Source organism: Microtus oregoni, unplaced genomic scaffold (genome assembly GCF_018167655.1).
Source record: "Microtus oregoni isolate MIOR12 unplaced genomic scaffold, Mior012 000008F_ref0000371, whole genome shotgun sequence".
In the NCBI taxonomy this organism is placed as follows: Eukaryota; Metazoa; Chordata; class Mammalia; order Rodentia; family Cricetidae; genus Microtus; species Microtus oregoni.
The window spans coordinates 35,569,317-35,592,609 of NW_024543067.1; the positions used below are offsets into that span (position 1 = coordinate 35,569,317).

The window sequence follows — 23,293 nt, forward strand, 5'->3', positions numbered from 1 at the left end:
CTGGTCTGTATCTGATGAGTGCAATAGGGGAGGTGTGAGACTATAGCTTTTGGAGGTGAGGTCATAAATGATACTTCATTTGTTAACTGGTTTCTCTTGGAACACTTGGGGAGAGGTTCTTCTTTTGCCATATTATAAAGAAACATAATCATGGGAAGATGCTGATATGGTGAGTTGGTGAAGGTCTCCTGTCAATAACCAGCAGTAAATTCCCAGGCATGTGATGAGGTATCCTACAAGTCGCTCCTTCGATAACAACTTTAGATGACTGTTTCAACAAAAGATTCATTTGTTGAATGTAAGCTCATGAGAAGTCCTGCGGAAGAACTACACGACTAAGGTTCCCTTATATTTCTGACCTATAAAGTGTGAGGTATTTGTTTAAAGCCACAAAACTTGAGGTAAGCATATATTACACAGCAATAGATTATTTGTACTTCTGATATAAATTCTCTCAAGTTATATTAGGACCAACAAAGTTTTCTCTCAGTAATTTCTCACCACCATTCATACCCACCTGTTATGCACTCTTTTGTGCACAGAGAGGTAGGAGTTACTGGTGAAAGATTTTCCACAATGGTTGCACCCATAGGGCTTTTGCCCTGTATGAGTCATTAAGTGCTTCTTCACAGCTGAGAGGTTATTAAAAGCTTTTCCACAGTGACTGCACTCATATGGCTTCTCTCCAGTGTGGATTCTCTTATGTACAGTGAGAGAAAAGTTACTGATAAAGCACTTCCCACACTCATTACACTCATAGGGCTTCTCTCCAGTGTGAGTTCTCAAGTGCTGGGTCAGATACGAGCTTTTCCTGAAGGTTTTCCCACAATCATGGCACTTGAAGGGTTTGTCTCCAGTATGGATGCTATTATGCCCAGTGAGAGAGGACCTTGTACTGAAGGCCTTTCCACATTGAGTACATTCATGGTGATTCTGGCCCCCTGTGTGGATTCTCTTGTGGCTTTTGAGGTTACAACTGGTACGGAAGACATGAAAACACTGGTTACATTCATAGGGCTTTTCCCCAGTGTGAATTCTTATGTGAAGTCTGAGGGATGAGGGATCACTAAATGCTTTCCCACAGTAATTGCATTCAAATGGTTTCTCCCCATTATGGATTCTTCTGTGTACGATAAGATAAGATTTACTGTGAAAGGACTTTCCACACTGACTACAGTCATAGGGTTTTTCTCCAGTATGAATTCTCTTGTGCTGAGTAAGGTTAGATTTTGTGCTGAAGACTTTAAAACATTGATTGCATTCATTTATTTTCATTCCATGATGATCTTTTTCCTGTTAATTAGGACATAAATTGTATCTATAATTAATAATATTAATAATGTATCATCCCTCTCTTAGAAAATCTACAACATTATAAAATGGTTTGGCTTTTCTCAGTACTTATATATGACTTCTGCTTAGTTTGAGCTTGTTCAAAGTTACAGCCATTTGGCTATAAATCCTTATATCCAAAAACATTTTCTGACAAATTTAGGACCATTATGTTTCAAACACCCAACACCCGATTCACACTTAATGAAATGGGAACTTGTAGGAACCCTCAGTGAAGAAATGTTTGAAGTTGGCTTAATCTTTTCCTCTAGCAAAATATCATATCTCACAGTATCTTCCCAGACTCAAGTTTAAATGATACTGTTCATAATGACTCCCTTGGTTTTCTCTTTTCTAACATGGGAAAACCAGGAATCATCACCTCCAGTTTTCCTGTTCTCTGGCCATTCGCATGCAATTTTCCAAAAGTGTGTTTCTCAGGAGCCAGCCATTTGACTTTCAGCACAGGCTCCAAATCTGAAACAAGTTAAAAAGAAAATAAGTTAACGGAAGAAAAAAGAAAGATGGTGACATGCATGCATAATTTAAGGAAGACTCTGAGAGATCAGAATATTTGGTAAAGATGGGAAAGAAGGGGGATTTGGTTCTGGAAATTTTAGGAGTTAAAGAAAATATATTCTAGACATATATTGAGACTGATAAAAAATGGACAAAACAAATTATCAAAAATGGAAACTGTGACTTAACTTTAAAATTATTTTTATTTTTAATTGTGTTTAGGTTTGTATATATTGATGTCTGTGGTAAACAGAGGGGTTGGGGTCCCCTGATGCTAGAATTATAGGCAGGTGTGAATCTTCCTGAATGGTTGCTGGTAACTGAACTCTGGTCCTCTCAAAATTAACCTTGGCCCATCTCTCCAGCCAGTGACTTAAAATTTAAAATACAAAGAACTGCACCTTTGTTTTTCCTTCCCAGGCCAAAGTATGAGATGACAAAGGCTGAGCTGAGAGAAGAGTAAAGACAGGGTAGTTCATGCCGATGTTCATACCTACCTTCGTCGGAGGAAAGACCACGATTCACTCCTGCTTCCCACGTCACAGTCACTTCCCAGAGAGCCCATGCCACTTGTGCTCACCTGGACAGATGTCTGGAACACTTCCTCTGACCTCTCTTATGACCTCTTCTTGCTCCAACTGGGATATCAGATTTGGTTTATCAAGGCACCGCCCCATTTGTGGAGAAAATACATGTAATGTTAGGTTTTTGGTTTTAGGACTTTAAGAAATATGTAACAAAATGCCTGTGATTACACCTGATAGATATGGACACTGAAAATAAGTTTTGAAACATCAGTAATGCTATATACAATGGCATGATAAACTCACAGATGGATATAAATCAGACTCCAGAATTGCAGCACAGATTGAGTAACCTAATGCAAATCCAAAATGCTCTAAAATCCAAACCTAGTTTTTAAACTTTCATTATTGATAACTGCATACATGAATACAACAAGACATGATCACATTTATATCCTCCTCACTAGGTCCCTCTCTCAACTTCACGTCTCTCAATTTCCATGATCTGCCACTAGCTCCCCAGTAAGGGGTAGGACCTAGATATCATCTATCCCAACTATGAAGGAATTTGGCTGGCTTGATCTCATGCATGTTTTGTTCAAGGAACCACTGCTGCTGTGAGTTCCCAAGTGTGCCAGCCACGTCATCCAGGAAGCCATATTTCACAGCATTCTCCTCTATCCTCCACATTTTAGGTGCTTCCCACCACCTCTTCTGTGACATAAAGCATTAGGGGGATAGTGGTAATATACATCTTCCATTTAGAAAAGGGAAATGGGTACTGAGTCTCTCTCTCTCTTTTTTCTTATTGCCTATCTCTTTTTTTAAATTAATTTTTATTGAGCTCTACATTTTTTTTCTGCTCCCCTCCCTGCCTCTCCCCTTCCCCTCCAGCCATCCCCCAAGGTCCACATGCTCCCACCAGGATGATCCCAGCTAAGACCCCGGTAAAATGGCATGGTGACTGAGGATATCAGAAGTTGTGGAGTGGAGCTAGGACAAGCTTTATGTGCTGCAGACGGCAGAGCTCAAGATATAATCCCAGCCCTTTGGAGAAGCCCAGAGTGCTGTGAGTGGGTCAGAGGAATCAAGCACCTAACTTCATACTGCTGAACTTTGGTTTTCTTTTGCTTTGATTGTAACTGTGCCATAATTTTGCCCACATGGAGTTGAGAAAGTGTGTCATTCTCTTTTAACTTTACAGAGTTCACAGTTTGGAGAGAGTTAAGAAAGTGTGTCATTCTCTTTTAACTTTACAGAGTTCACAGTTTGGAGAGAGTTAAGAAAGTGTGTCATTCTCTTTTAACTTTACAGAGTTCACAGTTTTGAGAGATATTAAATTTTTCAAGTGACTTTGGAGTTTTAGAGACACTATGGATATTTTAGATATATTTTGAATATTTTCGAGAAACTCTGAACTTTGAAAGAGACTTTCTATATATTTTAAAGATATTTAAAGCAACTGGGCTTAGGAAGGGAACTTATAAAGACTGTGGGACTTTTAAAAGTTGCAAGGTTTTATATATGATATTAATATTAAAATGAGATCTTGAAGATTAACAAGAAAGTAAAAAGTTACAGTTGTGATGTGCTTGTGTGTTAAGCTGACAAGGGGTCAAGTGTACTGGCAAGCTTTATGTCAACAGGACACAAGTTAGAGAAACTTTGGGAGCGGTAATCTCAACTGGGAAAATGCCCCTATCAGATAAGTCTCCGGTGTATATTCTCGACTGATGATTGATATGGGAGGGCCCAATTCCCTGAGGGTGGTGCCACTACTGGGGAGGTGTTCAGGCTGCTATAAGGCTGAGTAAGCCATGAGGAGCTTAGTAAACAGCACTACTTCATGGCTTCTTTACTTGTTCCTGCCTTCGGTTTCTGCCCTGAGTTCTTCTGGTTTCCGTCAGTAATAGTCTTACGAACTATAAGGTGGAAAACCTTGTTACTCTCCAAATTGCTTTTGGTCACAGTTTTATCAGAACAATAAAAACCCTAACTAAGACTGAGAAAATGCAAAGATGCATAATAGAGAAATTGGTAAAAAACTGTAATTTGAAAGGTCATTAGAATCCAAAATACCTACCAAGTTCTCATGCTCTAACAAAAATACTAGCAACCCAAATGGACTTCAATGGACATTTTTCACAGTTTAATAGTTAACAAGAACAAGCAAAGATGCTCAACATCATTACTTATTAGGAAAATGCAAATCAAAGTAACTGGTATCACTTCACTGCCATTGGCATGACTATAAACAAAAGAAAATGTTGTAGACATATTAGTGTGACTGTATAATTGGGCAGATGCCACAAAAGACTTTGACAGTTCATAATAAAACAAAAGAACCCCAGAAATATCACAAGAAATAACAGCAAATGTTTAAGCCAATGTACAAATATTCATAACAATATTATTCAAAATAGCCAAAAAATAAAAAGTATACAAATGTTTATCAACCAATTAATAAAGTTTGGTAGAAACATAATACTAGTCATTATAATGAATGAAATCCTGGTATATGTTACACCATAGCTAAACTTTTAAAATACAGTATCTGAAAGCAGATTAATGATAACCAGGAGCAGTAGCTAAGGTTTGAGAGTTACCTTAGCAAATTCTACATATGTTCTTTCATACACAGTTTCTATCCTGACGGTTTTTGCTTTGTATCATTTTTTTTAGATTTATTTATTATGTATACAATGGTCTGTATCCCTGCAGACAGAAGTTGGCACCAGATCTTATTACCGGTGGTTGTAAACCACATATGTTGCTAGGAATTGAACTCAGGACCTCTGGAAGAGGAGTCAATGCTCTTAACCACTGAGCCATCTCTCCAGCCCCTTGTTTTGTATCTTTAAACCAGGACATATGTTGAAGCTAGGAACTGAATATTTGCCTCTGGGGGTGAATGTCTTCAGGAAAGGGGAGGAGGGGAAATAGTAAAATAGAAGTAAAATGAAAATAGAAAACAGAATATGAGGAGAGAAAAGATCAAGCTGAGTAGGGAATGGGGAAATGAGGTGTTAGCAGGAGTCTTAACTAAATGAAGGGTACATGAAAAAGCCATATGGAGCGGGGAGGTGGTGGTTCACGTCTTTAGTCCCAGCACTTGGAAGGCTGAGGCAGGTGAATATCTGAGGTCAAGGGCAGTCTAATCTAGAGTGAGTTTCAGGACAGCCATGGCTAAATAGAGAAACCCCGTCTCAAAATAAAACAAAACACACACAACACAACAAAAACCCCCAAACCAAAAAAACAACCACTTCCCCAAATGCTATAAGGAAACCTACTATCTTTCAACCCAAGAGGGGAGGAAAAAACACTGCAATTAGAGGGAATAGTTGGACACAGGTGACATGAAAGGACATGGGAGATACACTCGGGAAGTGGAGACATATGATTGAGAAGAGGAAATGGTGGGTGCGGGTGCATTAGGCAAACTAGGATCTAGGAACAAGCTCTGTGGTGGTTTCAATGAGAGTGACTCTATAGGCTCATATGCATGAACTCTTGGGTCTCAGTTGGGGGTTCTTTGGGAAGGATTGAGAGGTGCAGCCTTGCTGAAGGAGCTCTCTCCCAAGGGATGGGCCAGACCCCATCTCTCACTCTCTGCCTCCATCTTGCAGATGATATAAGCTCTCAGTGACTACCAGGGCCATGCCTGTCTGCTTACCTGCCACTGTGGTATCCTCCATGATGGTCATGAAATAACCCTCTGAAACTGCAAGCAAACTCCCAATTAAATGTTTTCTTTTATAAGTGGCCTTTGTCACAATGTCTCTTCACAGTGATAGAACAGTTTGCAAGCTGATATATATATGTGTGTGTGTGTGTGTGTGTGTGTGTGTGTGTGTGTACACACATATATATATTAGAGTTTGAACAGAAGTATGCTGCATAGGTGGAAATCTTAGTGCCAGGCATGAAACACCTCCATAGAAGTTATTGGTCAGAGGCCTCAGAGGCTATGACCACTGTTTACTTGCCCACTACAACTAGACAATAAGACCCTCCTGCTGAAGACACCACTCACTTTGAATGTACACAAAAAAATCACCCTTAAAATGATCAGAAACCTCTTTTACTGATGAATAGGTTGTACTGTGCCAGAAGGTGCTATGCAGGTTGCTGTTGGAGAAGAGACATCAATGGTCTTACCCAGTGCTAGACACTGCAAGCTGTAATACTGACTGGATGGCAAAAAAGTGCCCATTTATGCAACAGTGACTAGCATTTTGGTTATGCAGTTAACTGCTTTCTGACTGGATATTAGGACTCTTCACAGGAGAGATTTCATGCCTGGTACTATAAACTGGGTCAAAAGCCCATGACTGGCGAAATCACAGATCCTAGGAAGGAACATACTTGTGTCTTGCTAAATGGTTATGATGTCAAATTGCACTCTAAATATTTATGTTTATATCCATAGATCTGTTCTTCTCTCGACTGTTCAGAGAAGCTTCTTTCTGCCTTGGGCAGTAGTTAACACAGAAAAACAGAACTGGTTAAAGTGACAAGGGTCATCTATACCCACTCCTCACTATTCAAGGCTTGGGATGGGTCATCTCTACCCATTCCCCACCATCTGAGGTTCATGATGGAGGTACTGGCCAGACCATGTTTATTGCCACAACTATGGAGTTTTAAGGTCCCTGCCACCACCAAGAAGCATACTATGGGCCATTCATCAACACCATTTAAGTGTATGGTGGTGGGGCCTCTTAAAAGAGCTGCAAGGTTTTTTTCAGCTAAAGCTGAGTCAGGAAACCTCTCTTAAATGAGATGTGCTTGTCTCTAGCAAATAGAGCCCATATGAGAAAATGCTGCTACCAAGAAGTAGTGCTTAACTCTGCTTTGTGTTTAGGATATAGTTGTCCACATTGGTACCATTTTGTTGACAGAGGTTTCTGTCCTGCTCAGTCCCCTAGCCCTTCAGTCCCAAAGAAACGCACAGAGGTCTTCATTAATTATAAACCGGTTGGCCTATTAGCTCAGGCTTCTTAAGTCTTACATCCTATATTAGCCCATAATTCTTGTCTGTGTTAGCCATGTGGCTTGGTACCTTTTATCAGCAAGGCATCTCACCTTGCTTCTTCTGTGTCTGGATGAGGACTGCAGACTGACTGTTTCCTCTTCCCAGATCTTCTGTTCTCACCACCCCACCTCTACTTCCTGCCTGGTCACTTTGCCTATACTTCCTGCCTGGCTAATGGCCAATCAGCATTTTATTAAAATACAAGACCATTGTCCCACAGCAGTCTTCTACACCCACTCCCCACCATCCAAGGCTCACTGAACTTAAGTAGATGAGGGGCCAGAAATAATGTAGGAACTATGAGATTGAGGGGGTGATGATGACATGCTGATTTCTGGATATGACATGGCCATTGCATGTATCAACTCATAACAGATGTAGTTACCTATGCAAGATCAAGCCAGTCAAAATTACAGCATAGCTGGTGGAAGGTCCCCAAGGCCTTATCCAGGTCTACTGGATAATCCGTTGGCAGTTCGCTTGCTCATGCTGGAGTGGATGGCCACATACCCAGGCAACACTAATTACTAAGGGGGGGGGGTATTAATAACAAAACAAACAAACAGACAAAAACAAAAAGAGGACGTAAAGTTGAAAGGGAGTGGGAGAATTTAGAGAAGGTGGAAGGAGGCAGTGATGGATGTTATCAATATACATTGAACACACGTATGAAACTTTCAAAGAACACACACACACTCACACCCCACAGAGTTGTCTTAGCCTCTTTTCTTATGCTGTAACAAAATATTGTGACTAAGTACTTTACAAGGGAAAGAGGCCTATTTTGGCTCAAGATCTTGGTATTCAGAAAGTCCAAACAGCATGGCACTAGCATTTGGAGAAGGCCCCTGGCTTTGTCCCAATATGCCAGGGAAGGGCTAGAGAGACTCAGAAATGTATACTGCTCTTACAGAGGATTCAGGATCAAACTGCAGCACTTATACCTAGCAGTTCGCAACTGCCTACAAATCTAGCTCCAGAAGGATGTGACACCTCTGGCCCCCATGGTCACTGACACTCATATACACAAGCCACACATGTACACATAATTAAAAACAATAAAATAAGCGCTCTTTTGCTATTTAAAAAAAGGTTAATATGGTGGAGAAGTAGAAAGGGAATCAGCTGTATGAAGAAGATCTAAGCAAGTGGGTTACCTCCCTCTACAACAATACATTCTTAAAAGAAAATTAACTTGACCCCCAAGACCTGGCTGACTCCCAGGAAACAACATGCATCCATTCTGAGGGTGGTCTCTTGATCTTGATACCTTCCAGTGGGCCCCACACTCAGAAGTTTCCACTACTTTAACATTGCCTTTCACAGAGGACTAAATTTCTAGCACGTAAACCTTGGGAGGCTAACCCAAAACCCAGCAGAAGTAATGAAATGTTCTGAAATTACACTGCTGTACAACATGATAAATAAACTAAAAGCCACTTAATTGTGTATTTCAAAATGATTCAAACACTATTTCATACCAATAAACAACCTGGACTGAAAACTCGCCCGAGTTATTAAATCAATGCCGCACAAGGCTGACGGGGGCTTACCAAGTGAGGCCAGGTTCTTCCAGTTTTCCAGCATTACCTTCCGGTACAGAGTTCTTTGTAAAGGGTCCAGCAAAGCCCATTTCTCCTCTGTGAACTGCACAGTCACATCTTCGAATGACACCAACTCCTAAATCATTCACACATCACAGCTTAGCCAAGCATCCCATTAAAGACAAGGAGAAGATAGCCCAAGGGGGCAGCCCCACAGATGAACCCAGAGCACAGATGTGTAGGCAAGCCGAATTCCATCTGCCTTGGTTTCTGAGCTTAGTGCACTGACTCTTCTCCTGTCTACTGCCCACCTCCCAAAGTTCCTTTCTCTTTCTACTCAGACTCAAGCTCCTAAAATCTCATTTCCTAGTGCTGAGCACAGGCCTGGGACAATCCACAAAAAAGAGAAACAAATGTTACATAAATGAATAATTACCGCATGCTGTGATAAATTGCCTGAAAGAAAGACAGTCAAACTTTTAGCTGACCTCCCCACAAACTCTTAGGAAGCATGTGGGATCCTTAGAGATGCTGGAAGGAGCTTCAAGAATGCAGCGAATGTTGATATCAGAGACATTTTCCCGGACATCTCCTAGCTCTTACCAGAGGCTTGGGGATGCCGGTTAGAGTGTATGAGTCTTTATAGTAATAAAGTTTTATGAAAGGAATGACTTGTCAAAAATGAAGATCTGACTCACCTGTTTCAAGTTTGTCAAGAATTCACTGGCCAGCCCTTCTTTCCCTGTGTGTCCTTTCTCAGGAGACAGTGGGTACAGAGAAGACTGAACTGGGGGAGAAGAAATAAATTCTATTCCCAGGGATGAAGGCAAGAACCAGAATGCTGAGTGTGGGCAGCAGGGCTGACTGGAGGCAGGATGTTGACTTCAGTTTCCAGGCACAGATGGAGTTCTGTTCTTCCTTCCATGTGTACTGCAATCATCTGTGTGCTAGGAGATACTCTGCAAGTGATCAGCAGCTTTCAGTGGAGGCCCTTGCAGGGACCAACGTGGGCCATGAGTTGCCAGCAGTTTCACACTGTACAGTGTAAAATTATGTGTAGCTGGAATAGGAATCAGCCGTAAACAGCAAGGGAATTCTGACATACAGTACAACATGAACGAAACATTTTGTTGAGGAAGGTATTCCAGTGGTAAAGGATAAATGCTATCTGTTTCTACCTACAGCCCTCACTAATACAGCCAAATTTATAGAAGTAGAAGTAGGAGGGTGGATGCCCTAGCCTGGGAAGAGGGATAAAGAGTTAGTGTGCAGTAGGAAAAGAGTTTCCTGTTTCTGAAATGACAGTTCTTGAGATGAATGGTGGTGATGGTTACACAACTACATGAAGAGAGTAATACCGCTGGGCTAGACACTGAAGGATGGGTCAGACAGTATATTTTATGTTTTGTAGGTCTTATGATATTTTTAATGCAAAAATATAATCTGTAGCTACTCTGAGATTGCATTGTTTTCTTTCTCTGTTTATGAATGTCCTTTCTCTTCCTCCACCTCCTCTTCCTACTCTCCTTGTTCCTCTTCCTCCACCTCCTCTTCCTACTCTCCTTGTTCCTCTTCCTCCACCTCCTCTTCCTACTCTCCTTGTTCCTCTTCCTCCACCTCCTCTTCCTACTCTCCTTGTTCCTCTTCCTCCACCTCCTCTTCCTACTCTCCTTGTTCCTCTTCCTCCACCTCCTCTTCCTACTCTCCTTGTTCCTCTTCCGCCTCCATCTCCTCTTCCTCAGTCTCCATCTTCTTTCCTCCCATTCCATTGACAATTTTTGTCTTCATTTCTTCTTTCTGTTATTTATTTCTCAGTGACTGTCTGCTCTCTCTTTGCTCCTCTTTCCTCCCTTCTCGTTTGTTTCTCTCATCTGTGTTCTGTCTCTCACCGGCCCCCAGTTATATTGCCCAATTATTTCCGTTCTTGTAGAAAACCCCAGTTTTTGCCCTTGTTTCTGTACTCTGTATCCATTTTGTTACCAGAGGGAGAATTACCGTCAAAACTGGGGAACTATATAAACTGTAGGAATTAAAACAAGGACTAGAATTTCATGTCAGAAAATACATCAAGCCATCACATTGTATTTCACAAATATATTTAATTATTTCTCAAAAATATAAAAAGACAAGCCTAGGCAGTTTGGATGCTCACCTTACTAGACCTGGATGGAGGTGGGTGGTCCTTGGACTTCCCACAGGGCAGGGAACCCTAATTGCTCTTTGGGCTGACGAGGGAGGGGGACTTGATTGGGGGAGGGGGAGGGAAATGGGAGGCGGTGGTGGGGAAGAGACAGAAATCTTTAATGAATAAATAAATAAATAAATAAATAAATACAATTAGAATGATAAAATTGATCAATAACCTGAAGCATTATGTAGACATAAAAGTTATTATATACTATGGTCCAAAATTAATACTATTTTATGTAGAATTTGTTTTAGCTAATATAACAACAAATTTTGCATATTTATAGAATAATGTATTAATTTTGCATCACTCAGATTAAAATATAGAGATGATTTAAGGCAGGGAAAGTTTATTTAGCTACAGTTTGTTGGGGAATATTATATTAAGGTATTATTTTTGTTTATGTCACACTTGTTTTAAGTCTGTAAAGCTGTGCTGTGCCTGTCTAGAACACCTGATGGTCTAATAAAGATCTGAACAGTCAATAGCGAGGCAGGAAAAAGATAGGCTGGGCTGTCAGGCAGAGAGAACATGTAGAGAAAATCTTGGAACAAAGGGAGGAGTAGCCAGAGAAGAAGGAGGACATCAGGGGCCAGCCATCCAGCTACACAGCAATCCACAGGGCAAGAGTACGATTTACAGAAGTAAGAAAATGGGAAAAATCCATAGGCAAAAGGTAGACAAGATAACTTTTAAGTAAAAGCTGGCAAGCAACAAGTCAAGCTAAGGCTGAGCATTTTCACCTAAGAATAAGCTTCCATGTGACTCAGTTGGGAGCTGGGTGGCATTCCCCTCCCCCCGAAAAGAGCCAAAGAGTTTAAAGCACCTTACTACAACACAGGTTCAGAACATTACCATCTATCCTGATAGGACTCTGGCTTTGGGATTGGGAGACAGCAATTTTATGCATGTGGGCAGACTAGGAAGCAGAGACAGCTGATCTGGAACCAGAGATAGTTATAATATTCATATTGTCTGCTCCTCGTGATTTTCTTCTGCTAGTAAGGACCCTCCTGCTAAAGTCTCTATGCCTTCAAAATACTGTTATAAACTGGGAACTGAGAATTCAAAATATAAGCCTGTGGGGGACAGTTCAGATTCAAGCCATAGCAGGTGCCATGCAACCCTGTGATGTCTTAGAATGTGTGTGCATTGTAATATGTTGAAATCAGGGTAAATAAACTAATCTCAAAGACATCATTTGTTTATCTTGAAAATATAAAAGCCAATCAAGTTTTTATATATAGCCATTATTGTTTCTATAATTATTTACATTTTTTAAAAAATATATATTCTAGAAATTAAGTTCATATTTTTGTTAATAGCACATGTCAATGTATGGGGTAAATTGTATCAGATGTACATTCTCTATATTCATATTAATTCTAACTATGCTAGGTATGATAATTCATTTGAGAGGTTAAGGCTGAGATAGGAGGGAGGATTCTATACAGCCTCTATACAGCAAGTTGAAGACTAACAAGGATTATGTGGAGCCAGAACATGTGGTGTAGGAGGTCCTTCTGTCTTTGTGTTGCTTTCATTGGTTAATGAAGAAACTGCTTTGGGCCAGTTGAAAGGGTAAAATTTAGGTAGGCAAGGAAGACAGAACTGAATGCTGGGAGAAAGAAGGGCGGAGTCAGAGAGATGCCATGGATCTGCTGGAAACAGACACTGAGAATTTTATCCACTAAGCCACTGCCATGTGGCAATACACAGATTAATAGAAATGGTTTAAATTAAGATATAAGAAATAGCCAATAAGAAACTAGAGCTAATGGGCCAAGCAGTGATTTAATTAATACAGTTTCTATGTGGTTATTTTGGGGCTAAGCTAGCCAGGCAGCCAAAACGAACAAGTGGCTCCTTGCAACAATTGGTGCCCACATGGCCAACTAAATCCATGTAAAACCTGAGAGGGCTAAAAAGGAATTATAAATGAAAAAAAATAGAGAGTTTAACACAGCTTGCTGTTTGCTGGCTGCATGCTGCAGCTCCTTTAAGAGAGGTTTTCTTGACTCAGCAGCAGCAGAAAAAAGCCATGCTGTTTTAAAATGCAGCTCCTTGGGCCATGTCACCAGTACAAACTCCAGCTATGTGGACCTGGGTATTTGTGTGCCCACTCAAGGTTGGGAGGAAAGTTGCTGAGACCATGCCTGGGCTCAGTGCTCCCTGCCGGGGCAGGTGATGGGATCAGATCTACTTGGTGTGCATAAGCAGGAGAGCATGGCAGATTCCTACTGCCATACACAGAGATATTTCCAGGCCATGAAGTGTGCTGCATGGCAGACTTAGCTTTTACTCAGAAATAAGGGTTTATGTGCTGCATGGTGCTACCCAGAGCTTAGGTGGTAAGGATGGCTCCCACCTGGTGGTCCTAGAGCTGAAGTGAACTACCTCCACCATGTTTAAATCCTGAGAGAGGTGGATCCAGCACCCAGGGTCACTGAAACCAAGCTGTATAGCATTTTAAGAAATGCTTCTGATCAGAAAAGAAGTACAGATTCACAATAGAACAGATTCAGACATTAAAAGACCTATAAATGGGTCACAGTGTTGAATAAATGTACGTAGGCTTGGTAGAGAGAAGAAAAAGAGTATAGAGAGTCATAAAATAAAGTTAATGCTTTAAAAAGGGGGTGTTTAAAGTCTTTAAAGAGACAGTATAAATAGTCATAGATTAAAAGGAGTAAAGAAAATAAGCCACATAAAAATGGAAATTCACAGAGAGTCTGGATTATGTATATTATTGTGTTTTCTTTGAATTTTTTGACTGTGAAGGAGCTAAGTACAGTGAAACATTTTATTGTATGGGCTGCTAAGCTAAACCAGCATGTATATTATAAAGGTATCTTGACTTCAGAATTTGGGTCTACAAACATGTTGCTTGGGAAAAGAGGTTCTTCTTTTGTTTTCACAGAAGATGAGAACCTGTGGATTCCTTCCAGGCAAATATGGTTTCATGGACCAAGGCCTCCTGATAGATTGTTGTAAACACCCTCAAAAAATTACTTTGCCCAACTGCTGACTGAGATGATCCTAGCATACAAGATACACCATGAAATAACAGGACCCCCAAACAGCAGGAAGCAGTTTGGACAAAACTATGTCTATATTTCCAAATATTGTTCATAGTTATTTATGTGCTATAAAGATAAATAATTTGCTTTGGTATAGATCTTGGTTTATTGATACAAATTTAAGGTTAATTTTTTAAAGTATATTTCTGCTTTTGATTAAAATTGTAATGTATAATTAATCAAGAAATACAGGTTAATTGTCATTTATAATAGTCAAGCTTATAGTCATGCTTTTTAGATTTACTAGATGTATAGAGATATATTTCAGTTAGATAGATATTCTTCAAATCTTTCAGAGACCTTCAGAATATGGCATTTAAATGTTTTAATAACTTAGGACTTTTCATGACAATGAGACACATCTTCTCCTGGTAAGACCAAGCTACTTCAAGAGGATGGTGGGCATTGAAGAGACTCCTTACAGAGCTGGTTAGCCATTGGGCAAGAAACTGCTCTTGCCTGCTTCATGGACTGCTTCATGGTATGCTGTAAAAACTGGACATGCAGAACCCAAAGAGAAATGACTGCTGAACTTGGCTAAAGGTGAGATGATCCTTCGGGGTTCCTGCTTCATGAAAGAGTCTGTGAGACATTCTGCAGGATACAGAAGAAAGTAACTGGCAAACTGCCAGTATAGGCAGTCCTGTCTTTGAAATTTCCTGCTTCATGGAAAAATCTTCTGGACACTATGGGCCTATAAGCTGAAGATGGATGCCCCAATGGTACAGAAAAACTTTAGGTGACTGTCCAGGTAGCAAGATGTCTCTGTCATTTCTAGATTTTTGGAAGTTGCTTGCAATGCACTTCCTGTTTACTTAGGTAATATTATATTTTTCTGGAGTCTATGATGGAGTTGAAGAATTTATAGTTATAGTTTTCCTTTGTTGTGATAAAAGATAAAGTATATATAAATATTGTAACTGTAATTCTTGCTTGATAACTTTTGTTATTTGTAATTTTACTATGTTAAAGTCAAAGCCTTCCTTTTTGTTTAAACAGAAAAGGGGAAATGGTGTAGGAGATCCTCTGTCTTTGTGTTGCTTTCATTGGTTAATAAAGAAACTACTTTGGGCTGGTTGATAGGGCAGAACTTATGTAGGCAGGGAAGACAGAAATGAATGCAGGGAGAAAGAAGGGCAGAGTCAGAGAGATCTGCTGGGGACAGATGCTGGAAATTTTACCTGGTAAGCCAATGCCATGTGGCAATACACAGATTAATAGAAATGTGTTATATTAAAATGTAAGAATTAGCCAATAAGAAACTAGAGCTAATGGGCCAAGCAGTGATTTAATTAATACAGTTTCTGTGTGGTTATTTTGGGGCTAAGCTAGCCAGGCAGCCAGGATGAACAAGCAACTCCTTGTAACAAATATGTCTCAAAAATGCTTTCCACTTAAAGAGTATGTGAAAAATTTCCTTTTGGATCTAATAACAAGGGGTCATTGTGACTTTTTCAAGGGAAAGGGTCATAGAATGATGACAGCACATGAAAGTTCCGAGCAGTCTAAGGAGCTGGTTGGAGGTAAGATGTTCTGGGAAAAAAAAAAACATAATATAGATGTCCCTTCTTGAGAAGTTTGTGGTAAAAGGAAAGGACAGAAAAGATTAGACAAAGGATTTCTGTGTAGTTCAGAGAAATGTAAACATGATTAAATTCCAAAGGACGAATTCTCTAGAAAAAGACATTGAAGATTGAGGTACTTCTTGGTATATTGAGGGCATGAGGTTACAAAACAGGAAGATGGGGAAAATTTCAGACTGGAAAATAAAGGAAATATTAGTATGATTGGAAGAAGTGTACACACAGCCTAAGATATGTGTAAGTTTGTCAACTAGACCCCTACAGCTTCACCTTAGTCAGTTTCCCCATGCAGTACTGGGGAAATTGTAAGGGAACTTGAGTATGTAGGAGGGTGAGGGCTTGATTCCTCTGCTCTTGACTGTGGATGTAAACATCTGCCTTGACTTCCTGGCAGTGATGGGCTATAATAGGAACTCTTTCCTATCCATTGTTTTTACCAGAGTATTTTATCACAGCAGCAGAAAGAGAAATTACAAGTGGAAATGACAAAAAGTAAAAATTCATAACGTATCAAACAGGTTTAAGGTAAATTCAGTGACTTGATAGACTAACACCTTTTGCCATGTTAATGTCAAATTTTTATATTTATTGTTGCACCAAAATAGTATGTTGTGTGTTTTTTCATCAGGTATCATAAGACCAGCAATAGCTATGGCATGGTAATGATAATATTCTTCCTAAGTTGAAGTTTTACAAGGTATGTAAGATAAAATGAAAAGAATTTTTCAGTAATACCAATGGAATTATTGAGATCACAGACTGTAAAATTGAGTATTGACATGGGATCAGGAAGAAGGAGCTTGGATAATGGGTACAAAAGTTACACTAGAAGAATCAGTTCTTATATTCTATAGCAGAATTCTTTTATATTCTATATTAATATTGTGACTATAATTCACAATATTTCATAAATATTTTGAAGAACTTAGGAAAGAGAAATCTGAAGCTTCCCAACATAGAAATGGTAAATGCTGAGATGGTTAAATGCTTGATTTAATCCTAACACGGTGTATATATGTACTACAGGAGCATACTCTCCTGTAAATGTTTGTACCTTGTATGTTAATCTAAAAGAACAATTTCCAAAGAAGTCAAATTGTAGAATCTGTCCAGATGCTCATAATCATATGAATGGATAAAGAAAATGTGGCATATTTAGACAACTGAATTTTTTATTTTTGAGACAGGGTCTCATATAGCCCAGGCTGGTGTCAAACTGTGTAACTGAGGAAGCCCTTAAAGTTTTTCATTTTCCTTCTTCCATATCCCAGGTGCTATCATTACCAATCTGCATCACCACACTTCGTTTTATGGAGATCAAACCTATGTTCTTGTGCATGCTAGGCATGCCAACTGAGCTCTATAGTCAGCCCCTACACAACGGACTGTTACTCAGTCATAAAATAGAATGAAAGTGTGCCAATTACAGGACAGTGGATAGAACTAGAGACCACCCATTATTTTCAGTGAAATAAACCAGGCTTGGGAAGATAAATACCAGGCTGGGTAGATGGCTTTGCTGTGCAATTATGAGAATTGGAGTTTGAATCCCCAGAACCCACATAAAATTCGAGCCAACATCACTAATCAATAGAAAATAACTTAGAGTCAAATTATAGTTTGAAAAGGACTGGAATGGGGAGGGAAGGCAGGCAATTGAATAAATGTATTTTTATTGCAAAAAAAAAACCAAAAAAGATTGAGCCAACATTTAGGAATATATGTATATTTTAATGAAAAATGTTTTTTTTTTTCATTAAAAGAGAGGAGAGGTATATGCGGGCCTAGTGGGAGGAAAGGGAAGGGAGAAATGATGTAATATAATTTCAAAGATAAAATACATTGAAAAAACCCAAACCAAACCAAACCAAACAAAAATACCAAACAGGCAAATGTGGTGGCTACCTGTAATTCCATCACTGAAGAGGCAGAAATAATGAATCTCAGTGTCAAGCTGGCTAGATAGACTACCCAGAATTGGTCTTCCATTGGTTCAAAGAGAGAATCTGCCTTAATAAATAAATAAATCAACTTCCAGCCCCCACAGGCACACATGACCTTGTGCACCCACATGCAAAGATGTAAGCACACACATTTTACACATACACATCCAAAAGAAAAGACAAATACCATGTTTCCTCTCATGTGGAAACTATTTAGAGCAGTTTTGATATTTGTGTTCTTTTCAGTATGGGGAGTGTGTGCATATATTTGCCATACCAAGCATGTGGGGGGGTCAAAGGACAGCTCATGAGAGCCGGTGCTCAGGTTATCGGGTTCACCAACAAGGCCCCTTACCTTCAGAGTCACCTCAACATGGGAGGTGTGTTTTAAATAAGAAGAATATAACACGAAAGGGGAAACATGAGAGGTGTAGAAAGGAAGTGGGAAGAGGAGGGAGAAAAGGCTGCTAAATACTAAAGAACAATAGCAGTGGTGGCGATGATCAAAGCACATTCTTTGTGAATATGAAAATGCTCCAGTGATACCCCTTTGTGTAGTTAATGTACGTGAATAAAAATTAGTAAATAAATACGGGAGCTAAGTATTCCAGAGTCAATTTTGTTTTTGAGAAATATTTATGTTCCATGTACTATCTGTTACATAAAATCTAGCAAAGCCCACTAGAAATTAAAATCTGCTAATGAGTGAATACATTTCTTTCTTTCTTTCCTTCCTTTTTTCCTTCCATCCATCTGTACTTCTTTCTTTTTTTTCTGCTCTGCTGTGAATAGGTTTTCTAAATTACTTATTTTGAACATGACTTTTGGGTTGATTAATGTCTCAGGTTTTGTAGTGATATTATTGGTAGTTTTGCTCTTAATTTTTAAAAATACATATTTATTCTTTGAAAGTTTCATACATGCATGAAATGTATCAATCATATCATGCTCCATTTTACCCCCAGCTTCACCCAAATATCCTTATCACTTCTCCCTTCCAACTCCATGTCCTTTTTCAACTGACTGAAAGCTATTAGTTCTTCCAGTATGTGCATGGATATAGGGCCATCCACTGGAGCAACCCATCAGAGGCCACATACCTGAAGAAAACTCATTGTTCTTCCCTCGGCAGCCATCAGTGCCCTGAGCTTCTACTATAGCTGTGTTGGAATGTTGGCTGGCCTGACCTTGTACATGTTTTGTGCCAAGTAATTAGAGTGTCTGTGAGTTTTTGATTGCAGTGACCCTGTTGTGCCCAGGAAATGCTCTTCTATAGCATTCTTTCACGACCTTGGGCTCTTAGGATCTAATTTCACTGTTTATGTAAATGTTAAAGAGGCTATGAAAATCAAGTGGTTCATAACAAATCCATCATCAAACAACACAGAAGAATGGCAGAATTGAGACTTAGAGGAAGACTGGGGGCTGTGTATCATGAGAGGGAATGTGAGGTCTTAAGCAGTTGGCTGTGCATTCAGAAAGAAGAAAAGTACACTCAAGCAAGGAGGGAGTTTTGCCAAGTGTTTGGAGAATTTAGATTTTGAGCTTTTTGTGCTCAACTTAGCTCTGTTCAATGATGTTCCAAACTTATTACCAGAGGGAGAGAGGGAAGGTGGAAGTTAAAAGCAACATTTATAATTGGTAAGTGTCACATGGATAATACAAGGAGACAGCCTTCATTAAATGTATCCAATTTTATGACTTATGCTTATAGGGTTAAGAAAGGAGTCAGATGGGCAAGACTTCACAGAGGAAGCAGTGTGACTGGGAAAACCTATCAAAGCCAAAGCCTTGTTTACACGCCTCAATCCCCTTGAGGATGTCCAATTACACATTCAAGAGGCCAGTCACTAGAGTCACATCCCATGTGGGCAATGAGGTAAGATATCATCAGTGGGAGGAGACCTTGGTCAAGCCCCAACAAGCCTGCTGGCAGAAGAGACTACAAGGACTCCAGGCCTACAGCAGTGCAGGAGAACTTTTGAGCACCTCAGATCTTGCCAAAGCTTTGCAAGATCTTAGACCTGGAGGCACAGATGCGTCTGTTTCAGAGACTCAAGCCAACAGTGTTGACTGTAGGTCCACCCATGAGTCATCTTCACATTTGGCAGACATGATTCCAGAAGCAGGTATCCCACAGAGCCTTTACAATCAATTTCTCGTCACTGAAGAAGATATTAGCAAACAGGAAAAGAAAGTGAAACGAGCAAGAGAAAGACTGGCAGTTGCCATGATTGCACACAGGCTAGCAAACGAGGCAGAGAAAGTGAGGGGGTCAAAGAAGACAACCTTATAAATACAGGGAGGGGAAGCTGGGGAGAAGATACTGCAGATGGAATGCAGAATTGTTTTAATACTTCTTTGCAGTGTCTTTTGTTGTTTTGAGAGTTGAAACTTTAAACTTAACAACACTTCAATAAAATTCTTTGTTCAATGAAAAATATATAAATGATAATTATTATTTTTCTCTTAATCTACCCACCTCTTTCTCTGTATTGAAGGTAAAACCCAACTTTCTACTCATACGAGGTGAATACTCTACCATAGACCTACATCACCCAGCCAGTAATTATTATTTTTTAAAATCATTTTGGGGGCTGGAGAGATGGCTCTGTGATGAAGTTCACTGGCCAGATATAACTCCCCCACATCTACATAGGAGATTACAACTATCTATAATTTCAGTTCCAAGGGGATCCATTGCTCTCTTTTGATCTCCACAGACACTAGGTATACACACAATACATAGACATAGATGAAAGCATATACATAGCAAATTATTTTTAATTATGTGTGTCTATGTATTACTATGTGCACATGAAGTGACTAGAAGGTTTTGTATTCCCTGGAATCGTAGCTATAGGCATTTGTAAGCCATCATGCACTGGTGTTTGGAACCAAACTTGGGCCCACTGTGAGAGTTTTAAATGATCTTAAATATTGAACCAAATCTCTATCCCCAGTAATTATTTTTGAGATGAGAATTGAGATGAGAAAACATTTTTCTAAGTTCTTTATACTCCTATATTTACTCACCATTTTTAAAAAAAAAGTTTATGTGCATGAGTGTTTTACCTACATGTATGTCTGTGAACAGTATGCAGGGCTGGTGTCCATGGAGGCCAAAAAAGGATATTGGTTCCCCTGGAACTTGAGTTATAGACAGTTGGGCTCTGCCATACAGGTTCTGGGAAACAAACCCAGGTCCTCTGGAAGAACATAAAGTACTCTTAACTTCTAAGCCATCATTTACTAGATACCTAATAGTCTTGCATTTCATTAGTAGTGTTTAAAAAATATTTTTGCCTTCTGACATTCTCAGAATGCACAGTCTCACAGTAATCCCTCTTTTTTGCCTTTACAGTCTTTTTGTCCCTTCTTAGCAATGATCCCTAAACCTTAGGTTCAGGGGTTACGTTATATGTGTATCCATTGGGACTGAAGTCACAACTCTGCATTTTGATTGGTTGTGGTTTTCTGTAATGGTGTGTGTCTGCTGTAAAAGAAAAGTTCCTTGATGCAGGGAGGACTACACTTATCTGTGTAAAGGTATATGATACAGTGTTTTGATGTGCCTATATAGTAAGATGACTTTTACAAATTAACAGCTATCTTGTATTGCTTTTCTAATTACTAATGAAATACATGTTAAGTCAACTTGAGAAAAGAGGTTAGTTTGCTTCATAGTTTGAGGGGGCTAACTATGAAGTCAGAAGCCTTGGCAGCAGGAATATGAGACAGCTTCTCACATTGTATTTACAGTCCGGAAACAGATAGACAATGTTGGGTTTCTATTAATTTCCTCCTATTTATTTTCTTCTTATTCAGTCTGAGATGTCAGGCCATTAGATGGTACCACTCATGTTTAGGATGGATCTCCTTTCCCCAATTAAATTCTGAAAATAGTCTCACAGATATGTCCAGAACTGTGTCTTCTAGGTAACTCTGGAGCCAGTCAAGTTGACAATGCAGATGATTACCTCACGCTATTTCTCAAAGTTAACGATCTTATGGGTAGTACTGACACCCAGCATCTGGCTTAGTCAATTTCAATTATATAGCATGGTGTTACTGACTGGAATCCTATACTGCACTTTAGAGCTCTGGACATAGTTTTTCTACATAACTTCAGTTTTGTGCTCACTAATCTGCATCTGTCCATGTTCACTCCTGCCCACAGTCACAATCATTCTATTACCTGTTTTCCTATATCTGTCTTTCCAAAGACTACATATAGCTAAACCATGAAGTCAATCACCTCCCACTGTGTGTGTGTGTGTGTGTGTGTGTGTGTGTGTGTTAGTTGTATGCCACAGAACAAGTCAGAGGACAAATTCACGCATTGATCCTCACCTCTCACCTTATTTGAGGCAGGATTTCAAGCCCATGAGCTTCCACGGAGTCTCTTGTCCCTGTCTTATCCCAGGAGTGCTGGGATTTTAGATACATGCCACTGTGTCTAGCTTGTGGAGTTTAAACTCCATGTCTTCCCAGAAAGCATTTACCTGTAGTGGCATTTCAATTGTATTTTAATAAATAAAGCTTGCCTGGGGATTAGGAAAACACTTGTCAACCTTACAACCAGGTAGGGGTAGCACACACCTTTAATCCCAGTAACCACACTAGTTGCCATAGAAACTGGTGATGCATGCCTTTAATCCCAGTGGTGTATGCCTTTAATCCCAGACCTAGAGAGGATTATAACACAGGATGGACAGCTTGCAGACACAGTCCCATTCTGAGATTTCTGGAGGCAGGATGACCATTTTAGACTGAGGTCAAGGAAAGAGCCAGTGGCTGACTGTTTTGCTTTTTGGGTCTTCAGGTTGAACCACAATTTTTCTTTCTGAGTCTTTATTAATTGGGCTTCATTTACCTACTAGACTATTCCGCCAGTTTGCATATTTCTTTTTATGTCAATCTTATTTTGCTTAAGGTCAACAGAAGTTATTTTGTATGTGTGGACAGAAGTTTCTGTCCCACCCAGTCCTGCAGCCATTCAGTCCCAAAGAAACACACAGAAGCTTATGTTAATTGTAAATTGTTTGGCCTATTAGCTCAGGTTTATTAACTGACTCTTACAACTTAAATTAATCCATAATTATTGTCTATGTTTAGTTGCATGGCTTAGTACTTTTAATCAATGAGATATTCTCATCTTGTTTCCTCTGTGTCTGACTGAAGACTGCATCTCTTCCTTTCCTCTTCCCAGAATTTTCTTAGTCTGGTCGTCCCACCTATACTTCTTGCCTGCTAATGGATAATCCGTGTATTAAACTAATACAAGTGTATTACTTGTATTACTAATACGTTTGTAAACTAATGCACTTGTATTAAACTAATACAAGTGACAAATCTTTAGAGTGCACAAGAGCATTTGCCAGACCTGCTGACATAGCTTTTATATGCCCAGCAACTGAGGAGGTGGATATGTGTATGTGGGGTCAGAGTTACAAGCATCGACTATAGATCTACAGGGGGCACCACAGAATTCTGTAGTGCCTTGTCCTTACAGATTGTGATGGCTTATTCTTGGCTGTTA

The 23,293-nt window shown here is 39.6% G+C and overlaps 2 protein-coding genes across 2 annotated transcripts; one reads left to right on the plus strand and one right to left on the minus strand.

Annotated features, from left to right (window-relative positions):
* Nucleotides 1-507: 507 nt before the first annotated feature.
* On the minus strand, nt 508-17,147 carry Znf558 (zinc finger protein 558). The gene is made up of 6 exons (XM_041656776.1): nt 17,093-17,147; nt 9,656-9,744; nt 8,961-9,093; nt 2,432-2,518; nt 1,715-1,809; nt 508-1,293 (listed from the first exon to the last, which is right to left on the minus strand). The coding sequence occupies exons 1-6, from the start codon at nt 17,145-17,147 to the stop codon at nt 508-510; spliced, it is 1,245 nt and encodes a 414-aa protein (XP_041512710.1).
* Nucleotides 17,148-19,483: 2,336 nt separating this feature from the next.
* Mbd3l1 (methyl-CpG binding domain protein 3 like 1) lies at nt 19,484-20,047 on the plus strand. Its single transcript, XM_041657781.1, has one exon. It carries the CDS (start codon nt 19,484-19,486, stop codon nt 20,045-20,047), a length of 564 nt encoding a protein of 187 aa, XP_041513715.1.
* The last annotated feature ends 3,246 nt before the right edge of the window (nt 20,048-23,293 follow it).